Source organism: Dicentrarchus labrax, unplaced genomic scaffold (assembly GCF_905237075.1).
Source record: "Dicentrarchus labrax unplaced genomic scaffold, dlabrax2021, whole genome shotgun sequence".
Classification (NCBI taxonomy): Eukaryota; Metazoa; Chordata; class Actinopteri; family Moronidae; genus Dicentrarchus; species Dicentrarchus labrax.
The window spans coordinates 9,239,263-9,261,481 of record NW_026136717.1 but is presented as its reverse complement, the minus strand read 5'-3'; the positions used below and the strand labels follow the sequence as shown (position 1 = coordinate 9,261,481).

At 43.5% G+C, this 22,219-nt stretch overlaps 1 protein-coding gene across 5 annotated transcripts in view; it reads right to left on the bottom strand.

The window, feature by feature from the left end:
- ppargc1a (peroxisome proliferator-activated receptor gamma, coactivator 1 alpha) overlaps positions 1-5,827 on the bottom strand; it is a 37,993-nt gene extending 32,166 nt beyond the window's left edge. For 3 of the 5 annotated variants that reach the window (XM_051429129.1, XM_051429131.1, XM_051429134.1), the window contains exons 1-2: positions 5,580-5,827; positions 2,413-2,592 (exon numbers count right to left, since the gene is read on the bottom strand). In XM_051429129.1, the coding sequence (XP_051285089.1) occupies positions 2,413-2,592; positions 5,580-5,627 (228 nt within the window). In that variant the 5' untranslated portion in view covers positions 5,628-5,827. Of the gene's footprint in view, positions 1-2,412; positions 2,593-5,096; positions 5,394-5,579 lie in introns of those variants that run through there. The other 2 variants (XM_051429133.1, XM_051429132.1) reach the window with 2 other exon arrangements.
- Positions 5,828-22,219: the final 16,392 nt, after the last annotated feature.

The following is a 22,219-nucleotide window of genomic DNA, read 5'->3' as shown; positions in this document are numbered from 1 at the left end:
ACAAGAGAGGGGTTGTGGTGTATCATTCTCCACATTTCGTGTCAGGGACAGTTGGGACAGTGGCAGGGAATGGAGCAGAAGGCCAGCCAGGGGACAGCTTGTGATCTTAGGCCGTATGCTGCTCAGGGAACAGAACACACACAGATGCAAACATGGACTTATACACATTCATACGTACACTTACACTGCTTATACAGGGTGTGAACAGTTTCCATTGTCCCTGTAATTATCAAATAAAACCTTCTATGATGTGTCAACAATGTTTCCAGCCCCAACTGTACTGTATAACCAAGTCAAACTCCGTTTACTCATTTGCTACTGTCCGTCACATGGAACTGCTACCTGAATAAAAGCCCAAGAAAAACAGTAGGCGTTTGTCTTTCCGTCCAAGCTGCAAATCATTTCAACAGTTGACTTACTTGAATTAATGAAAGCCAGTTCAAAATTCCAGGGAGCATGTTGTTTGATGGGGACTGTTAAAAGAGGGGCCCCTGTTTGACAGCTGCATGCAGCTGTTACACATGTTACTCAGGGCAGCCTTGATAATCTGCCACATGATTTTTATTAAAACACGCCCACACACTGATTTGTGAAGTGAATAAATAAGGAAGGGAAGAAAACAAAGAATACACACACAGGCTTTAAATCTGTCCAGTTAACACTAATTAACATGTTCTCTAATCTTCAACTTTTGATTGGATGCTTCTCTGCCCTGTGTGGAGGCCAATCAGGGGGGCGCAGGAAGTACAGCTGCAGCCCTAGCTTTTTGATCCTTGCCGAGCAGCAAACTTTCCCCTGTCAGATTAAGTAGGATTAGCTGGGTCCTGCCGTATGATGAACTGAGCACTTCATATGGTGACTTGAAACTTTCCAAAGATGGAAGAAAAAAAATCCCTGGTCAGGGAAATGTATTACTTTCTTTGAAATCCCAGTTTTTGCTTGATTAGAAGCCTTTCCTTACCCTCAGCATAATACAATAACTGCTGGCTTGTTGAGTGTGTGAAAACATCACCAGCTTAACTGCAATGTACTGTATTCGTGTGGATGCGAACACGTGCGCTGGTGTGCAGGAGCATGTGCACCATGCAGGCACACAAATACAAGCTCTTTCCCACATTGGAAGTCACACACAGCTTCTTGCTCAGAGCTCGTTCCCTTGTCAGTGTCCTCAGTGGATGCTGAGTTCCATTGTGTTTTAAAATTACACACACACACACACACACACACACACACACACACTCTCATTGGTATTTTTATCCATCCCCAGAGCCACTCGGTGGCTTCAAGCCATATCACTCTCAGACGACAGAGGAGCCACGGTCACACCAGCTAGTACTTAAGGCCCCCCTTCCCGTGTGTGTGTGTGTGTAGGGGTGGTCCAGAGGTAGAATGTGTGGTGATATAAAGAGACTCTGAAAAAGGTGGCCGTGGTACGAAGGAGGTCAAACGTGGAAAGAATTTAGCCTCTTATCAACTGTTGCCTGCAAAACCACTGAGAAGGCACACACACTCACGCACACATACACAAAAAAACACAACAGAGACCCCGAAAACGTGACTACATGACAGGACCATATACACACACACACACACACACACACACACACACACCCTCAGACAGGGTTATTCCTCCTGAGGCGAGGCTAAAGCATCCAATCTCAGTCTTTCTTGTCTATCTCTGGCACTGATAAAGGCTTATAATGAACTGGGGACTGGAAGTCAGTCCCAAGACCGATGGCTTTATGGCCCTGGCCAGATCATCACCCTCTGTGGACTTCGTTTGTCACCGGGTGAGAACAGAAAGAGAGAGTCAGATGGAGAAAGAGGGATAAGCGGAGACAGAGAGAAACAAAACAGGGGAGTGAGAGGGGGAAGCAAAGATTAAAGTTTTACACTCCAACCTTTGAGAAGTGTTTTGCAATATAGCCGCGGTGTCCAGAGTTTACTACCACAGCGCTCTTTCAGATGTCTCCCGCATTACTGACTCTGGGCAGAAATAAATGCTCCAAGTTTTGATAAGGGAGCCTACCGTCGCAGCCAGGATCCAAACAAGGGGACAAAGGTCCTCCTGAGGCTTATCGTTCTTCACGTTATCTCCCCTTTTGTACTTCGGAGCAATGTAAAAGCATGTTTGTAAACTGGTAGCAGTTGTACATTTGTTTGGCTCACATTCAAGGGTGCGATAGCGTGTTGTGTTTGCTAGGGCATGTTATTATTCTAGCTCACTCCTGAACCCTGGGAGACCATATAGTGAAATCACTGTGGATGCAAAGATGTTCCATAGCACCATATTGCTTAGAAACAGCAACTTTCCATGCAATAAATAACAAGTATTGATGGGGTTGCTGAATACGTAATACGCAAGATGCTGTGATGGAAAAAAAAAAAAAAACTACTGTAAGCTTCACTTACCTCAAAAATATTGGATGCCTCGTTGCCATACTGAGCGGAAATGATCTCTGATTGGTCACTGTACCACTTGAGGCCACCCAGGAAACTGTCTGCATCTAAGTCACTGACATCCAGCTCTGAGAGGTCAAGTTCAGGGAGGTCTGGACAGAGGGGCTGGTCTTCACCAACCAAGGCAGCACACTGGAGAGAAAGAAAACGACAAGGATAGTCAGACAAAAAAAAGATTACATCTCTTTCATATGCAAATCACAAACTGAATTCTTTGTGCCAAGTTTGAGAACAATTGGTAGAATCAAAATCTGGACAGGAGTCAACCGTCTGTTGAGTCCGAAACAAAGGAAATCCATACATTTACAGGATATGAAACACAAAGGTTTTCATGTTGACGACAAAGTAAGTTCCAAATTCCCTCATTTGACAATTTGGAATATGTCTGCCCCTTTCATGTGACACACTATTGATTAAAAATGATCACAACAGTTTTTCACAGGCTGGTTTTGCAACATTCAGACCTGCAACCTGTTTCCACTCTGCTTGTACTCAACCTACAGCACACCGTGTCCTCCCACCATCACTCCCCGAGCTCTGAGATTGGTGCTGGCCTCCGTGCTGCTAAATGCTGCCTGTTGACATTTTGTTATTCACCAGCCACTTTTATGTAATCTAGCCAATGTGTACTGTATGTGGCAGCTGTGCCTGCTTCCTCCCCACACAAATCATCAGCTCTGTTCTGGCTGTAGGTGAGGGGGGGGGGCTCTAGACTGGAAATGAGGGGTTTGGTGATGTGAAAGGTGTTTCAGCGGAGAGGGGGGCAGGTTTACAAGGCTTTGCTGATTTTGCAAGATCATTTTAAATGAAGGAGATTTACCAAATCCGTATTCCATGATGTTGCTCAGTATTAATTATCCCCATCATTATGGATAATGTACCCAGTTCAGTATGTAACCCCCCCCCACCCCCTCACCACCAGGCATGAAACCAACAGCTAAAATGACCAGTCAGGCAGACCCTACTCTGTGCAAGGTGGGAAAACTTTGAGATCTACAGTCAGTGATCATTAAAAACACAGCAGAGTCGAGGCGTGTTTACACTCTGTGACTGTGCACATGCAAATCCAAGCCTGAGAAAACAGCTCTATGTCTGGCTGTCTAATAGGCTACACTCTACTAATTTGGTTGACAACAAGCAAAGCGATGTACGGACGCCACGGGATGGCCTTAAGACTGATATATGATAGATATCCTCGGGCAAAGCCGGGAGGTATTCGGCCTGCAGAGTGAGGGATGATGAGAGCCGGGTTCGGCTCAGGGCAAAGCTGGGAGACGGATGCTGTGCCAAGTAGGAAAAACCGCCCAGACACCGGTGTCACAGTTCATCTGTCGTCGGGTTCGCACCAACACGAACACACGATGACTTAGAGACTATGATGAGCCAAATCCGTTATGTTACAACCGGAACAGCGACGGGGACAGACTACTGCGTCTCAGGCTTCCCCCCCACCCTTCTGGTGATCCAGTCTGACAAGGCACGGAATGGAAAAAAAACGGCAGCAAAGATGTTAGGATATTCAGAGGCTGGACGTCCTATTCCCAATTATCTTATGGACTTCTTGGTGAACTAATGAAATAGCGCCGCCAGACAGACAATCGGGGCGCACCACAGCGCTGCAGTGATTTACGCACGAATCGCACATAAAAGCACCTGCTAGGGGAAGATTATGAGAGGAGCGAGCTGCTGGATAAGAGTTCTGTCATTGCAAAAGCAAGGTTTTTATTATTGAGTCTACGTGCATACATTTCATTCGTAGAACGAGTCGAAAAAGGAGCTCAAACAAAACGCGTGCATTTGTTGGATTAACAGTGGGGAGATAAACGCTATCGCAGTCCAAACGGAGAGGAAGACGCTCGCCCCTCAAGCCTACCTGGCTGAAAGTGACAGAGTACGTGTATGCTCCGGTGATTAAAGTGAAAAGGAGTGCATCCGAATGAAAAGCAGTCCCTTAAATCTGTGGGAAACAACACACCCTTACTTTTATGAAGCAAAAGGCAGTTTTTTCCCCCCTTCTCATATTCTCATCACGCAGCCTACATAACCACACATATGCAGCCAGACTGCAGTCTACACCATGTAGTGAGAATCTTTCCTCAAGCATTACTGAGCTCCTGTGCACAGCCAAGTACACAGGTACTGCCAGGTAGAGCTGAATGTCAGTAACAAGACCTGGTAAATTAGGAAAATGTGTGGGGGGACGAATAAGTATCCTTTTGATGTGCTTTATTATCTGAATGGTTCTAGAAACTAGGTTCAACAGACGAGGGAGCGATTTGGAGCTGATTACTTTGCTCAAACAGATTTTTTATTTATTTTTTTACCAAAAGGCGCAGGAGACAGTGAAATACGCACAAAACATAACATGATCAAGTCTGGCTGGATGCGATGTTGCTCTCCAGCCAGCGCAACGCTTCCTCCGGCCGGTATGTTGGCACACAGACGTGCCCGGTAACCGGTTAGTGTTATGATGCTCCTGCGCAATGCCAGATAGCGGTCAGTCAGTGTGGACAACCTTTGCTCTCGCCTTTTTAAAAAAAAAGAAAAAAGAAAATAAGAACACAACCTGCGCTATCCCGACACAGCACATCAAAGGGATTGTTATCGTCAGTGGGTTTCATGCGTCAGCCAAATACCTGACTTTGAGACATTTCAGTCATTTAGGCATGAAAAACCTTCTCGGCACCGGAGCGCGTGCAGTCCGCGGCTGGGAAAGATATCCGCCAAAAGCTTTGCGAGCACTCGCTCCGACTGAACAGAGATCCTACGAGGAAAGCAATGGGTCCCCCCGAGCCTGTGCACCAATTACAACAACTACATCTTTAACTGAGGTGAAAAAGGGAGATTCCCGCACATTCCCCCTCCACTTGTCATATATTCCCGTGTTGTATATCCCCCTGCATCCTCAACTGCGTCCAGACGCGCACTACACCGGCGGCATGCCACCGCCAGCAGCAGCAGCAGCAGCCAGCCAGCCAGCAGAGCAGCAGGCAGCGAGAGACTTTATGTGCAGAATCACTGTCTCGGATAGTCAGTGTTGTCCATCGTTCCAAGGAGGGAAAAAAAGAAAGTCCAGAGGGCTAGAAAGATTTTTTTTTTTTTTTTTAAGATGCGCTCACCTCTAATTCTCTCCACACCGAGTCCTGGTTACACCTGTCCCACGCCATCCAGCCACTGAATGACGGTCCGGGAAAAGAAAAAAAGAAAGAAAAAAAAGAAAAAAAGGAAAGAAAATCAAGTAAAAAAGAAATCCACACACGCTTCCCACTCGCTCTCACACAGGCAACTGCTGCCCCTCGCCGAGAATGAACCGAGGGCACCTGTCTTACAACTGCTTTCCATCACATGACAAAGCTATTAAAAGTAGGCAGGGGAGTGACTCCGCGTCCACACTACTCGCCAGTGACGCGCGGGGAGCAGGCGGGGTCTGGCTGCGCACATAGTAAAATCCTCTCCGTGCACTGCAAAAAATGTCCACCTTAAAACCATATCACGATCTATCCATCTGTCTATTTATATATACAGTAGATATATGCAAACACGTAAGCAGCGCGCTCTGCTCGGAGGTTGCGGGACGCGTTTTTCTGGAATTCTCCACAAACAAGCAGACTGGAATTAAAATGACTTCATGAAAAAGGAATTCAGCTGATGATTGTTGAGATTTGTTGTAAAAAAAAAAAAAAATGTTTAAGAAACAAAATAAAACCGATTCGGGGCGTTTTTGTAGTGTACACACCAGTCGCAAATCTCTTGGCTAAATTAGTGCACATTTGGAATTGTAGTTTTTTTAAATCATTAAACTAGAAAAATGTCAGGAATTGACTTCCAGGATCAATGATCGTTTTTGGCGAGCTCCCTGTGATAATTTGTCACAAGCCGACTGCCCCATCATCAGTCATCCCTCACCCCTTCTTCCTCGCTTTTGGGATCTAAGGCAGATGGGACTTTGCAGCACCTCGGAGTTTAAAAGAACTGACGGCCCTGATCTTTTCTAGCTCCCCTAAAAAAGTGTCAGTAAACGTTTTACAAAGCTGCTCCTGTAAAAATGTCACTGCACCTACCGGGACTCCTCTGCCAGAATGCGTAATAATAAAGCACTGAGATCCCCCGCACGCACCAAAAGACCCTATAATGTAGAAAATAATAGAATAGTCACACAATGTCTTTTTCCAGGATCATGAATATAAAGAAAAAAGAAGTTCTCATTTGTGTTTAATTAAATGATCGTTCGTGAATAGATAATTAGTTTACATTGTTTGCACCATTCCTGAATTAACACAAGACTGTAACGTCAAATGTCTGTTGTTTGGCGTGTAGAGTATCAAAGAGGTAATTCAGTCTTTTGGAAAGTATTTCTTTGTCCATTCAGAGGCAATAAAAAGGACAGGTGGCAGTATCAACCGTGTATATAGTGTCAACAGGACGTGTATAGGCAACAGGACCTCTGTTAAATAAAAACAAAAGCTTTGTGGACATTTCAAACAAAGTGGGGGTTTTTTTCTGTTGGGCGGACTGAGGTGCCAACTGCAGGAGGAATTCTCTTTCAATCCTTAAACGCTATGTCTCTGATGAACAGAAACATCATTCTATATGTAAATGATCATTATTGTCACACAGGGAGTGCCTTTGCAAGACAATTATGAATGATGTTCTACAGTGTTGCATGAGATCTTGAACAAATAGTACATGCAGAGAGGACTGCTTTCTGTTTAGACATTATTTTCAGGAAATTAACATCTGACAATACATTTCTCCCTCCATGGAACGCGCTAACCCCAATCCAATTTTTAGTCTTGTAAGCCTATTAAGTCCACCTGAGCATGCGAGGAGCAATTGTCTCCCTATATTAGTGAACCACATACAGTAAGTCTCATTAAACACAAAATGACTGGAAATGTAAATTGTACAGATTGTGTGTGGAGCATGCCAGTGTAAGCCCTGTGTGTGCAGTAAGACATTATATGCGTGTCTGTGTTATGCTTATGAGTGTCTGAGGGCATTTCTACAACTAAATCTATACATCTGCCTCTCCACGCGTGCCCAGAGATGCTACCCAGAAGCCACGGCGAAAACCCGGATCGGAGCAGGTGGTGTGTGCAGTGACCTCACAGAGCCCAGATGGACCAGTACCACAGAGACCTTAATATAGGGGCAACATGGGAGTGACATGGAGCTCGATGGTTGGTGGCTTTTGTGACTGCGGTAGAGATAAAACGCTCAGGCAACAAGGATTTTAAGTGTAGTTTAAAATAAGCTCTCAGTTGGTGTTTGTGTGTCCAACAGATGTAGGTAAATGCAGGTATAGTAGCTCCCGGTCACATAGACTCTTCACAACTTGAGTAATAGCACCATAATGAACACAGACACACTAAAAAAGAAAGAAAGAAAGAAAAAAAACATATCTTGGCAGGAGATATAGGCTGGTAAATGATATTTCTCCCTCTCCTGAAGCAGCATGTGAGTCACAGTCAAAAGGCTTATCTGATTGTACTCTTCATGCCAATTAAGACAACGGAAGCTAAATATAGATATAATGTTATGATTTCCTTTCTTGAATGGCCTTTGATTCCTGTTTTTTTTTTTGACAAACACATTCTTGCTAGAGGCTGGATATTTATGTATGCAGTGGTAGAGATTTGTAGATATAGGAATCATTTCAGAAGGGGGAGGAAAAAAAAGTGTGTGGGGGGGGGTTCTACAGCCCTCCTCAAATACAGGTAATCTTTGAAATGCTACAGCTTTTGTTTTTTGGATGCAGAGGGCTGCTAATGAATAGGTAAGTATGGGGGGGGGATTGTCACAGACTGGTGCAGAATGAGAAATAGGCGATGTTTAGAATAGCCCACATCGGAAGAGATATTTGGGCCAAAGCACTGCCAGCTATGGGGCCGACATCACTGCCTGTTCGACCATTCTGCTCCAAAGAATGACCTTGGGTCTTGCTTTCACACTGCCCTCGCATTTAGCAGCTCTTATAGATATCATGTCTCAAGGGGGGCTGAATCTATAGGATGTGAGTGTGAAAAGTTGTTCGCACCCGCTGATGCATAGCATGTTGTCATACGATGGACCTGACTTCTTGAGACCTCTCCGAGGCTTTGGATATTGCGAGTGGCAGAGCAGAACCTCGCAGACAAATACACTTCAAAAAGAACCATTAAAACCAAAATTAATTAAAAGTGACTGTTGGTTAATTGCTAAAATGGCTCACAACTCAGAAATAATGCAATGTGACAACTTTGCTGTACACACATAGAGCAAGTCCAGCTCCAGTGCGGGCACAATACAATAAGACTTACTTGAATCGGGCTTGTGGTTGCTGGCAGTTCTCAGAAAGCAAAAGGTCTTAATGATTAAACAATTTCTCCTAAGAGTCAGCTGACAAGTGGAGCTCTCAATGGGGCTAATCCACAGATAATTATCTTTGTTTGAATATTCAACGTGGCCTGACTAATGGTACAGAGTCTCCCATTTGCATTTCTGGCCTCAGATTGAATCTGATATTTACATTTCTGTTAAAGAGCTGTATGTATATCGGCCCTGTAGTGGAAATTATGGTTACATGTTTAATTCTAACACAGCCTGACAGTCTTTTTTTAAACAGTGTCGTTTTTGACAGTCCATCCATACTCAAGTGGCTGTGTCTTGTTTTCCTTTTTCCATAAATTGTGTCACTGGCCCTCTGAGAGTGTGCTGCTGCACAGTGTGGGGGGATGATTCATATCACTTTGTTGCATGTCATTGCTCCCAACAGAATCTATCCTAGCATCTGGCCATTTTAATACATGGTGGCTGAATTCATACGGATTAATTGAGGGCAGAGGTAAAACAGAGTGCTACGTCTATTCATTTATTGTTCAGGACTGTTAAAAGACAGCTTATGCTTTGTTCTGCGGCTTGTCATTTGATGTGCTTTCAGATCTTTGGTGCTTGGGTGATTTTTCCCCTAGACAAGTGATATTGTTTTCTCCTTATTAGGGGACAGTGGAGGAAGCGGTCGCATTTCACAACAGTCAAATGCTCTACAATAACATAGGATGTAATGCCATACAAAACTGGCGACAGGAAATGTAAATGGATACACAGTGCAAACATAAGTTTCTACTGTGGTGTCAAATGATCACACATGACTGCTCTAAATGTAATAACCATGACATAATTACACTGGCATCTGAAACATTTATCTTTTTAACTTCTATTCATTACTTTTCAGTGCCACAGAAAGATCTCTTATTGGGTCCACATATTTACTTGGCCTCCGTAGGCTCCTAACTCATGCATTATAGCAACCCGATAAACAGTGTGACGCCGCAAATTATGTCAACGCTCGCCCTCTGACATACAGTAAGCCAGTCCATTCTCCCCCTGTGAAGATTTTGCATCGCTTCTCTTTGTAGTGCCCTTCAGAGAACCCGTCGCCTTGCCGCCCCGCATGCGAGCGTGTAATCCTTTCCATCAATGAACTCCACTGTGTCATTTAGCCACTCTCAGGATGGTGGCTACTTTCCCCGCAGAGAGTCCGGCCCACATTATTAAGGCAAATGGCATGAAGAGGCAAGGGCCAGTTAGCCATGGCTGAGCCCTGGAACTGAAAATAGCATCAGTCCCATGCAGGGGCAGGTAAACACAAAAAGGAGCCTGGGGCGCAACACAGTACGGTTCCACCCTCCCCTTCCTTACTCCAGCTCTGTTTTGGAGGAGCCGGAGAAAAGCAATGGACCCCCGCCCCCGCCCCCGCCGCAGATGAATAATATCACGGTCACATGGCGATGCGAGGAGCCGTGTGTTGTAGGCCTGTTATTGGGCTTGTTTAAAATCACCAGCGAGTCATGCAAGATGCATGTGGAAAGTGGTGGTAGAAAGAGGGTGAGCTGTGAGCACAGGCCTGGTTTGTAATGCGTCTTGGTGGAGAACTGCGCTAAACTAGTGCTCTGGGCAGGGACGTGTATGAGGCACTTTGTGTTGTTCTTGGGTATAGCACTCACAAGGAATATTAAAATTTATGGACCATGAGGGTTCAGGTTGCAAACACACATACATAAACAAGACTTGCGCACTCCTTGTGTGCTTAAAATGCTACAAACCCAAACTTTGAAATTGCTGTAAAATTCCAACAGATGCCACATGCCCGGCAATGTAACTAGAGGAAATGAGATGCACTTGTGTGGAGGAGATGCAGTTGAATCTTTTTCTACTGAAAGGGCACATGAAAATAGTGCTTGTTGTCATGCTGAATATCCAGTAAGGCAGTTTTTGAAGTTTAATATAAACCTTAAACTCAGTGAGTCAAAAGCCATGACCTGCAGGTGCCCGGTTAGCTCACTGGGTAGAGCTGGCGACCCTTGTACCAAGGCTCAGTCTTTGCTGCAGCGGCCCAGGGTTCGAATCCGACCTGCAGCCCTTTGCTGCGTGTCATCCCCTCTCTCTCTGCCCCCCTTTCCTGTCTGTCTTCAGCTGTCCTATCAAATAAAGGCAATAAAAAGCCAAAAAAATACTTAAAAAAAAGCCATGACCTGTAAAAGCAACGATGTTTGCAGCAGTGTAATTTAGCCAATATACAGGCATTAAAGGAATTACCTCTTTTCTGACTCATGTTTGGATTGCGAACTGCATGTTTAAATATCTACAACAAAATTCATGTTCTGACTAAAACACTATTCAGCAGCAGGAGTCAAAATGAACTCTGGAATGTGAAAAATACATTAATGAGATCTCATCACTGGCTATGGGTGAATTTAGGTGCATCTTTCTGCAAACTGCAAAAAACCTCCAGTGAATCACGAGGAGGGCCCAGAGCACAACAGATGTTGCTTGATTTCTAAAATAATAGAGAAGCAGGGCTGAATACCTTGACAGCGCAGTCCTTATGTACTCTTAGCACTGGAAGAGCGCCAGGGAAGAATTAGGTCAGCTGAAGTGCAATGTGCCTTGTGGAACTCTACGTTAAAACAGCATCAGGGGAGAGAGGAGGGATGGAGGTAGGAGGGGGTTGGGGGGTGGGGGGAGTTGGTGACACACAGGTAGAAATTTCTGGAGCAGCACAACCAGTTTTTTTTTTCCCTTCTTACTCTTGTATCATGGAAACGTGAGCAGAAACGTTACACCCCTGAGTCCAGACTGCAGTCTAATTATTTTGAGCAATGAAAAGAGAAGGAAAAGGGGAATGAGAGAGAGAAAAAATGCATGCGAATTGCAATTCTTTCATACAGCCTGCATACGGGGTGTATAACCACAAGCCTGAAAAAATCCTTACGGCACAATAAAACTGATTGTATCATCACCTTTTTTTTCCCCTTACAGGGTGCATTTCTACTACTCTTCACATCACCTCCTAAAAGGAGCATGTACTGCTGGAGTACACAGTGATGGGGGAAAAAAAAAAAAAAGGAAAGCGGAACAGGGATGTGAGGAAAGAGAAAGCACAGTCAATGCCCATTTTTGCCAAGGCATCCTAGTAAGAAAGAGCAAAGAGACAAAAGGAGCAGATGGATGGAGATGGAGCTAATGGTGAAAGAGAGTGTGACAGGGACTAACAAAAGCAAGAGGGAGTGAGCCGCTGTGAGTGATAGAAAGATTTGGACAAAGACGGGGCATGAATTAGAGGCAGATTATGGAAGGAAAGGAAGGAAGATGGAAGCTAAGTACAAGGAGAAGTGATTGGGGGACAGGAAGTGTGGACTTAAACAAAAGGGTCAGACCGATGGGAGGCTCGCAAACACCTCGCCGTGCTCTGAAGCAGTTCCAATCGCTCATCTGAAGATAAACCACATCGCTGTCCCCTTCGCTGGGGCTGACCCCGGTCCCCGCTGGCCTCCCAGTGCCAGTCCTACCACATCCACTATCTCAGTGTTAATCTAATGGTTACCACCTCCCCCCTTCCCCCTCCCGCATATTCCGGTCACGGTCTGAAATCTTCCTGCTTACGATGGGTATCTGGCTCACATGTGCTACGTATTCATTTACAGGAAGGTCTAGATTTTCACACACGCGCACACACACACACACATACATACACATACACACACATACACACACACAGATTTTTCCACTGCTAACATGACCTCATTGCCCCCTCATGACTATCACATTTTGGAAATAAAATTGTGTTGCAAATGCACTCTCTCCCTTGTTAGCAATATTAAATTGGAAGAAAATAATGAAATGCGATGTGAAGATGACAGAAAGTAATTGGTTTTGATGTGTGTAAAATCCTGTTTTAACTGGACATGATATTCAAATGACTTGGCAGGCATCCATCAGCATGAAAGCGCGTGTAAGCATATTGCAGATTGTGCTGAGCAATAATGTTGGCTTTTCCTCGTGAGTAGGCAACTAAAGATTTTTTTGTTTGTTTTTTCTCCAATCAAATGTTGTTATGCCTCAAGCCATTTCCACTTTCTGGAAATAAAATGATTTCCATCACTCATTTTTTTATGATATCTGATCATCAGCGGTAAAAAATCAAGAGTTACTGCCAGTCATTTAATCAGTCAACCCTTGCCCTGGCTTTCCTGCCCCCTGCAGTCCCTCCCATAATCCCTTGTTGTGTATTTTGTGGTACTCTCTGTCCACCGGGACTGTCATCACTGCCACAATAAACAGGATTAATCAGAGCTGGCATTGGGCTCTTTGGTCCAGATGACGCATGTAATTAAGAAGTAATTGGCATGTCATCTGTACATGAGGAAATATGACATGCACGAGCCAGATGTAGTCATTGTGCTGCCCCGCAACAAGCAGCGCTTGAACAACTGTGTCCTCAAAAGCTTTTTTTTTTTTTTTACAGAGAGATAACTTCCTTTGCTCTGCTGACACTTTCGCTTCCTTAACGTCTTTATTCACCCAGCAAACTCCCTCACATTGTAATTCACTTGCTTATTCATTTATTTACATGCTAACACACTTAAACACTAATTTGCTAACTTATTCATTTATTTACATGCTAACCCACTTACTGCCGCTAGCATTCAGCAACTTATTCATTTATCCACATCCAGGATGACACAGTAACTTTCTTGCGTATTCATTTATGCACGTAGGAAGTCACTTACATTCTCGCTTGCTTAATTAAGAGGCCCCTCTCTTTTCACTTCACACAATAGGATGAGTTTATGCAGCTCAATATATACTGTAGCTGCACACAATGGGAGATGGCCAAGATGCCCTTTCATGTTTAGGGTCATTCCGGCTGCAACAATAGGTCTGAACTGCCCTTATCTCTCCTTGTAAACGTGAAGCTCCGGGATAAGTCAGAGCCCGATTTCATGGCTCATGTGGGAGATGTTAGGATGAACATAACTGAGGGGAGAGTTTTCTTATTTGCCCTTGCACCTTATATTTCCTCGGTTGTTAGGGAAGTCAGTAATAAAAAGGAAATTCATCGCCAGGCTTTAGGTTGATGCTCTATGTAAGGACGTAGAGTAGGTGCATAACTATTTATTATTATTTCATACTTAAAGTACCCACAGCCATTTGTCAGTGTAAGCGCAACTCTGAATTACATTAACTTAAGGTATGCACGGCCTCCTCTCTATAAATTCAATTGACTCTAAAATATTAAAGATGTGCCAAGTGCAATGATTATTAATATTTCTGAGAGAACTTTAAACATGCCAAACAAACTAAAGAAAGCCCAGCATCACTGAAACAAAGTTTGGGCTGAAGCTGAGCGTGGAGCTGGTTCCACGAGGGCTGAGCTTGGCAGGGAGTGAGGTCAGCGATGCACTCGGCTGGTAACCTCAGATAGCTGCTGGCTAATTTGCAGTATGCCCCCAATCGCAACAGAAAGCCTAGAGCCACGCTGAGGAGAGAGAGGGTGGCCATAACGGCAAAGCAAATGGCTCATAGAGATATCCCAGTTGTTTTTCATCACATCAATTTCACGCCTGTGCCGCCAGTTTTTCAGAAATGTGACAAGATGGAGACGAAGAAGAAAAAGTAGGGGGAAAAAAGGGATGAAGGAGATAGAGAAAAAGAAGAAAACAACAAGCTCGGATATACAATAAAGCTGGCAATGTTAATCTCAAGGACTGTTCCTGTTGCGAGTGATTGCTGTCATGGCTGTCTCGTGAACAAACAAATGAGAATATCTTGAAAGCTAATATCTTCACTGACAATATTGCTCACTTGTCAATGTAGTGATGCAACACAGAAGTTCTTCCGGCAATTCACTTTACTCTTTCTGGTATGTTTTCAGAGACATAAAAGAAGTCATTTGTTTTGAGTGAGAGAAGGCTTTGGAAAGGTGCTTATTGTTAGTCATGGTGTTGTACCTGTGGAATTTTTCCTCATGGAGATTTCTTTTCGACTGGGAATCGGTAAAGTATGCAACTACATTCTTGCGACCAAGGTACTGTGTATGTGTCGTGCCTTTAAGGAAAAGTACCCAATCCACAAAGAAAAACTTCCACTCAATTCCAAAAGGCGTTGTATCACCAGGTTTTATCTATGGTGCAAACATGTCTGTTTATACAAGCTGAGATAGCAGATATTCAACCTGACAATTGCTTTATGGTTTCTTGACCAAACACATTTTATAGCAGTTTGCATAATTCCCGTCTTTCATCTGTTCGAATTTGCGACGAGCTGTGTGCTATGCGGCATTATGACTCAATAGTAAAGTATCCAACTGTGGGTTGTATAGTTATAAAAACCAAATGGGCTGTTGCATTGAGAAATCAGCTCAAAAGTACAGAAAGTACTTGCTTTGTATGTATAGACCGCAGATAAACAGCGGGAGGTCCAGGTCTGATAAAACTCTACTGTTCTCACCGAGTGCCTGATGGCGCTCTTGCTTGGGAAGGGAATAGTCAACAAGACTCCAACTCATTGGACAATCTGCCTTCCAATATAATTAATGACACTGCATTTTTAATTACCCCTGTGTGGTGGTAGGCACTACAGCTTTTGTTTATTGAGCCCCACTGATACCCATATTAACAAAGTTAGGTTAATGATAGAGGTATTTTACTTAATAGCATTTTTATTACTCCCGCTAAGAATGAAGCAATTAATTAACAATGGGCGAATTAAGTTCCTCTCCTGTAATGGCTTACCAACACAGGACATCATTACCAATAGTCAAAATAATTCATAAAGTAAGGAGTCAGGCGGCAGGACGGCGGTGGGAAAAACAAAGAATATTCCCGGCATACGTTTGATTTTTCATTTTAGAACGGAATACATTATGAATGTGGTCTGTCAGCAGACATGTTGGTGGTCCTACATGCAGAGTGAGCTGCGGGATCAAAGATGCAGTACATTAACTCACAGATTTGACATAGGTGTCTGGGGAAAAAAGGAGAAAGTTTCAGTGCACAATATGAGCAGGTGAGTATTATTTGAATGGATAAAGTGGTGAATTAAAGATAAGCAGATAAATGAGAGAACAACCAAAGGAAGAAGGGGAGATGGGAAAGTGAGGGAGAGGACTGAATGTTCAAGAAATGACATCGAATAATGGACCTCAAAGACATATATGAAAGCACATAATCTTTTAAGCTTGCATTTGAAGGTAATCTTCCATTAAAGAATACTAGCTATTTCTTTGTGGAGGAGAAATGCAAAGACAGCAGAACTGATGGGGACTATTGGTGTGACTTTGAATAGAGGAAAGACTGAAATGGCAAAAGGTGCAATTTCTCAAGCTCTGGACTTCGCTGGTAAATTCTTTCATTCCAAAAGAACTACTAAAACAGTGGCTGCTGAGAAATATAATCCCCCACCCCCAACCTCCCAACACACACAGACAAACACACACACACACACACACACAGACACACACAGACACACAGACACACACACACACACCCTGAGCCCAAGTACACATGCAACAAAGAGGGAGAGATTAAAGCATTAATTCAGTGAGAGGGAATAGGATCCCGGCATAAATTTAGAGTGAATGTTTGGGGTTATCTTCTCTGCTGACTGCCGTTTCTACTCTCTGTACTCCATTGCACTCCACATGCAAATGTAAATCAGGGTCACACCCTGTATCCTGTAACATATCAGGCTGTAAACTCTTGTTTTTCTTTGATAAGCTTTGTATGTGTGTGTGTGTGTGTGTGTGTGTGTGTGTGTGTGTGTGTGTGTGTGTGTATGCATTTGCTGCGACAACAGGTGCACTCTTGTGTATGAACGTGGAAAAACACCAAACCGTCCATGTGCATAGTGCACTTTCTGTATGTGTGTGTGTGTGTGTGTATTTGTGTAGGTGGGTGTGTCGGTGAATGTGGGTATTTACATCTTAGACAGCGCATTTCAAGCTGCTCTGCTTGCCTAAAAAAATGTACCAAACAGAGAGCCTTGTTTGTTTGCTTGTCATTGCTGGGTGGGATGTACTTTACTAGGCATACCAGCTTTCTCCTGGCTTTTACTGGATACCAGCTGGCGGGCACTGGGGCGCCACAACGTATCGTGCCAGTGTCACAAACGAAGGGGAAAAGTGTGCCTCATCATATAGAAAAGTAGTCTGGCAGCCTCCAGTCCTCATTAAAAATGCACTAACGCTGAACGCTCCCATTAATCTAAGCATGCTGTATTTAGCGAGGGTAGCCTTGTGTACAGTCTATAAAACACAGCAATTAAAGCAGGTACTTTTGGCTTCATCAAGGCCTACCCGAGCGTAATGGGCCAGAAATGTGGAAAAATTCCTCCAGCAGCCAAAGCCCTATATGAGAACAGTCAGGATGTAGTCCATAGCACTAAGATAGATATGGAACTGGAAGATGGCATGATTTAATCTTGCTCCTGCCTGATAATGGAAAGAAAATCTGTTAATGTTCTATCTACAGCGTTGCAGATAATCATCTCTGAGGTATCAATTCTTATTTCAAGACAGCAGCCATCCTAATATAGACTAGAAAATGAGGTATAAGGAAATCATGGAAGAAACCAACATCATACTGCGGGGGCAAATGCCGCTCTGATAATACAAAAGCAATCCACCTTGCTTGACCCCAACATAACACTGGTTATTTTCGTTGCATCATGTAGGTAACGTGCTCCTTGGTGCAGTACAAGGAGGGGGACATTCGATGACAACGTCTGTCATGACATCATTATGACTGCTGCATGAACTTCTTCTAAGAAGTGCTAAGATGCAAGCGATGCTTTCAACTGCAACCCGAGTAGGTTACAACTTGGAGAGATCACATGTGCAGACTCTTTAAGACTTTGATGAACGCTCAAAGGGATGGACAGAATAGCTCGCGTCGTCCTATCCCATAGCAACAGCTTTTTTTTATTCTTCTTCTCAGATCTAAAGCTGGCACATGTCAATGATCCTGGGTTTGTGCCATTGTCTACTGAACCCGTCACACATATAGATAAACCAGTGGGGTACCTTCAGTATAGTTTTGAGTGGTGAACAATTTAGTCTTTTGCTCCACACACGCATTTGTTAGGAGTACATTAAAGCAGCGGTCAGAGGGGGTGGGGATCAATACTGGCAGAGCATTGTAGCATGTAACAATGGTCATGTCAGAATTACTTATAAGCAATTATTTTTTCCTGTGCATGCCAAGCCACAAGGGATAATGGTATTAGCCACGTAAATGGATAATGAGGCCACGCACATAATGAAAGGATACATCGTCCATAAAGTAGCATTACAGTCCAGCGATGAGAAGGAACAGATGTATCAGGAGGACAGATCCCCCAAACAAAGTGAAATTACTCCAGAGACTTCAGCCAATGCTGGAGCGCTTCCCATATAAACAGGTGTGAGTTACTATGTCGCTGTGTGTTCTTGTGAGTCATTTTGCGAGTAAGGCAGGCTTGGCTATGTAAAGCTGTCAACATTTCCATATCCTAATAATAATTACCCTCAATTTACCCTCTGCCCCACAGGCAGCTGGAGTAAACAGGCCAAGGATATAACCACCTCCATGTTAAAATGTGATTTCTCATCAGGAGGTGGCCACATGGTATGGAAGATAAATCATTTTCCATACGTATGAGAACGTAACTGTGCTGCCAAGTGTAAGATAAGAAGTCAACTCAGTCAACTGTTGTTTACAAGGTTTTTTTTTTTTTATGGATTTTATTTATAGTGGATCGTGACCTTGAATAAGATTAGCGAGTCAATAAGTTGCATTCACTGATAAGAACACGCTGCAGAATTGTTTCATAATAAATACTTCCCATGGATAATGAGACTAGGACATGATTATGTTTAACAGTGAAACTGTAAAGTCTAGATACTGTATAATGACTAATAGCAGTGTGATTTTAATGGCTGCTTCTGCTGCTGCCATGCAGTAATTCAAAAATGATTAGTTAGTTCCCTTTCTTTCTTGAATAGAAATGTGTGCCATCAAATCTGGGGGCAGTGAGCGTGATAGCACTGTGGGATAATTGAAGTGGCCGACTAGCAGCAATGTTAGAGATATTCAAGGAAATGCTGTTGATGTTCATACAGCACCTGACTTTTTATCAACTGATAGTTCATCTGCTTTTAGATCAACTGTCATCTAAAACACATCTAGACGATTTCCAGTGGTGAAGTTGAGATACTACGGTGGCTGTGAGAAAAAAAAAGAAACCCACAAAAGGCCCTCCGTAGAAGTGGACCCACTCCCTCTGTAGACAAAAACGGCTCATTCTAAGTTCAGAAAAACAATTCTTATTTTCTGTTGATTATACACTGATGAAAACATACCTATGAATAATATATTTAATTTTTGCCCATAGATCCTCCTAAATGTTACACACTGGGCCTTTGAGCGCTTAGAAACAAAAAGGAAATTTAACTGCATACTAAACTTAAAAAACAATTCCACTGCAACAGAAATTTTGTCAAGTCTTTCAGTGCTTCAACTTCAACTGCAATCCCAATTCAACATCTCACATCCAGAAACAAATCTATGTATCTCACATCTATGCATCTCTGAGAAAGACACTTTTCAACCTTGACAACAACTGACATTACAGTTTAGTGATAAACTAAATGAGACATGACATAATTCGATAGTTTGAGTCTTGTGTTGGGTAGAGGCAAATTCATCGACCCCAGGCCACAGATGCAGGAGGGCCGACATAGAGCAGTTAGTAGTTATCCAACATAAATTGACTGGCACCTAATGTATTGTAAGCCACAGCCGATTACAAATAGGGCAAACATTAAATGTTCTTGCATCTCGGCCAGCTGTTGGCAACATCACCCTGGCAGGGTGCAAAATTTTGCACAAATGAGAAATTATTGTACATAATTCTGTTATGTTGCAGGTTCTTGGTTTGGGAATTGAGGTCTAGAAGCATTTGTTGAAGCATGAAAAAGATAATACATTTGTCTATGTGTTTTTCACTGTTATGTTCTCCAGCACTACATCTACTTGGGGACTGCCAAGCTCAAACCACAACTGTTCCTCAACCATTTTCACATTCAGTTGGCCCAGACTGGGGCAAGGCAATTTGGCTCTCGGACCATCTATACAGTGCCTTGTCTGGGAATGGATTTAGTGATTCTGATCTTTTTTTGTGCCTATGCTCTTTGTCTCCATTGTGAAGACTCAGGGAAAGAGAGAGAGAGAGAGGGAAAAAAAAACAAGTTTGACCGAAGCCCAGTCAATTATCTCCCAGGTGTTTGACTGAAGTGATTGTAAGCGATCGCGGCAGTTCCCACGAGCCCTGGACTGAGACGGGCTGGAATTAGCCAGGAACAAAACCCAATTCAGCAGAAGTGAAGAAACAGCAGTTTTGAATAAAACCAGGCAGAGAATGCGAAAGAAAAGGCTCCCTGCAGAAGATAAAGTCGAATCTTGGCTCCTTTTTTTCTTCTTCCTCCATTCCCCTGTCACACACAGCCTATCATATAGCCTGGTCTTTTAAACAAACTGAGGGGCTGGAATTGTGTCTGTGGTGCTTCCAATACCTTATTGTGTGGAGGTTAATTACTGGCAAGGCATGAGAAAATTACATTCTCAAAATAAAGTATTATGATTGGCCCTTCTGCTGGCTATTTTAAGTAATGCGTGGTCTTCATACAAGATAGCTGGGAAACCAGATTTTTAGACTTGTTCGATATCAAGTAACCTCGTTTCAAGTCCTCTATTAAAGCGACTATTCTGACTTGCAAATTACCTTTCTTTCCCAGGCCCCAAACACCATTTCCTCACGAAGATTAAGTTATAGCCTGTACTTGAGTGCACACAGTGTTGTAATAACACAGGACACTTTTCTATTGATAGCAGTGAATTTCCTTGTGTCTTTTCATACATCTCCCTGAGAGAATTCAGTCATGCTGAAGGGCAGCATTTCTGTATGGGGAGGATATTGTGGAGATTGACATTTAGAAACAGAGGGGGAGGAAAGTGGTGGATCTCTCAAGCACAACCTGCGGTGGTGTAAGCTAATCTACGTAGGTCTAGCCTAAGCTAGCTGCTACAGGAGACTAGGCACATTCCTCAAGTCAATTCTTAACCACTAAAGAATGGTTAACTGGGTGGGGACATTAACTCGGACACAGCGAAGAGTCTAAGCAGGAGCCTGCTTAGGTGTGCATGAACCTCATGACGGGAGGTCCCAGTTCCCAAGCAATGATTGTGCATTTTCCTCCCTGTTGGAATCTTATTTACTCTCGCCTTCCACATGAGATGGCCACGTCAAGCATGGTTTGCGTCCGCTGCGCTTTCGCTCGGCTGCTCATGCTGCATGCCAGCTCACACACATCAGGGCTAATAAATATGAAGCCTGGAGAAACTGGCTTCGCCTGGCGCGGCAAGGCTGGAGGTATCTGCCGAACTGGCAACCCGAAGTCAAAGAGCGCATCACGTGCAAGTTAGCGTTGCTTTGGACTGTGATGAGCATGTAATCACAAACTGGGAAATGATTCTGGGGGCTATGAGGCATTGGGCTTGTTCAACATCACCCCAACAACCTCCCCGCCCCAAACCCCACCAGCAAAAGCGCACGCACTCACAGACCCGTAACTATAAAATGTCATCTGGATGTTCTTTTTAAATAATAGATGAGCAAGTCTTTTTGTTATGGCTCTATTTAGTTAGCAGTATAGGCTAGCTTTTTTGACTTGAAAGAACACATTCTCTTTTGTTCATAATAATCCATCTCACTCCTCTCAGTTCACTGATCAAACATGGTTGTATGTCTGTGTGTGTGGGTTCAATTGAAAATATGGTTAAAACCACACACACAAACATGCAGCCAGTCACTCCTGTATGTATCTGCTCTGTTTATTAAATTAAAGCAAGATAGGAAGGAACCACATACCTCGAAACAACAGCTTCTTCCTTCCTGAATCAGATTTCAAGGTGGTCTCACACTGAGCTGTGGAAAACCCTCTAAAACAGAGGGAATGAGGGTGATGAAAGGTCCATATGTCCCAGGCAAACACCTTCACAGGATGAATGTGGTTTGAGAAGCTGCTGTGAAAAATGAATGCCTGGGCTAGGCAACACCTCAGCTTGTTGATGGAGTGTGATATCCTGCAAAGAATGAACCTCTTTTTTTTCCTAATGACCCTCTCGTATGCAAACTAGTCTGTATTATCAAGCTCATTTGCAGTGTCACCCCCTGCCCTTAGTTTTAACACATTAGGTAGCCATGTCCACAGTAATACAGATACATTTGAAATTTGTGTTGCAAAGTTTTTGTCCACACTGGCATCTACCAGTTGTTTCCCAAAACTGCCTTGAGTCGCCAAAACAATAGAAGGGTGATATCTGGGGGCACCTGCCAATTAAGGCTCCAGCTTCCCGCTAGATCACATGACAATAACACATTAGCGTTTTTGAGAGAGTTT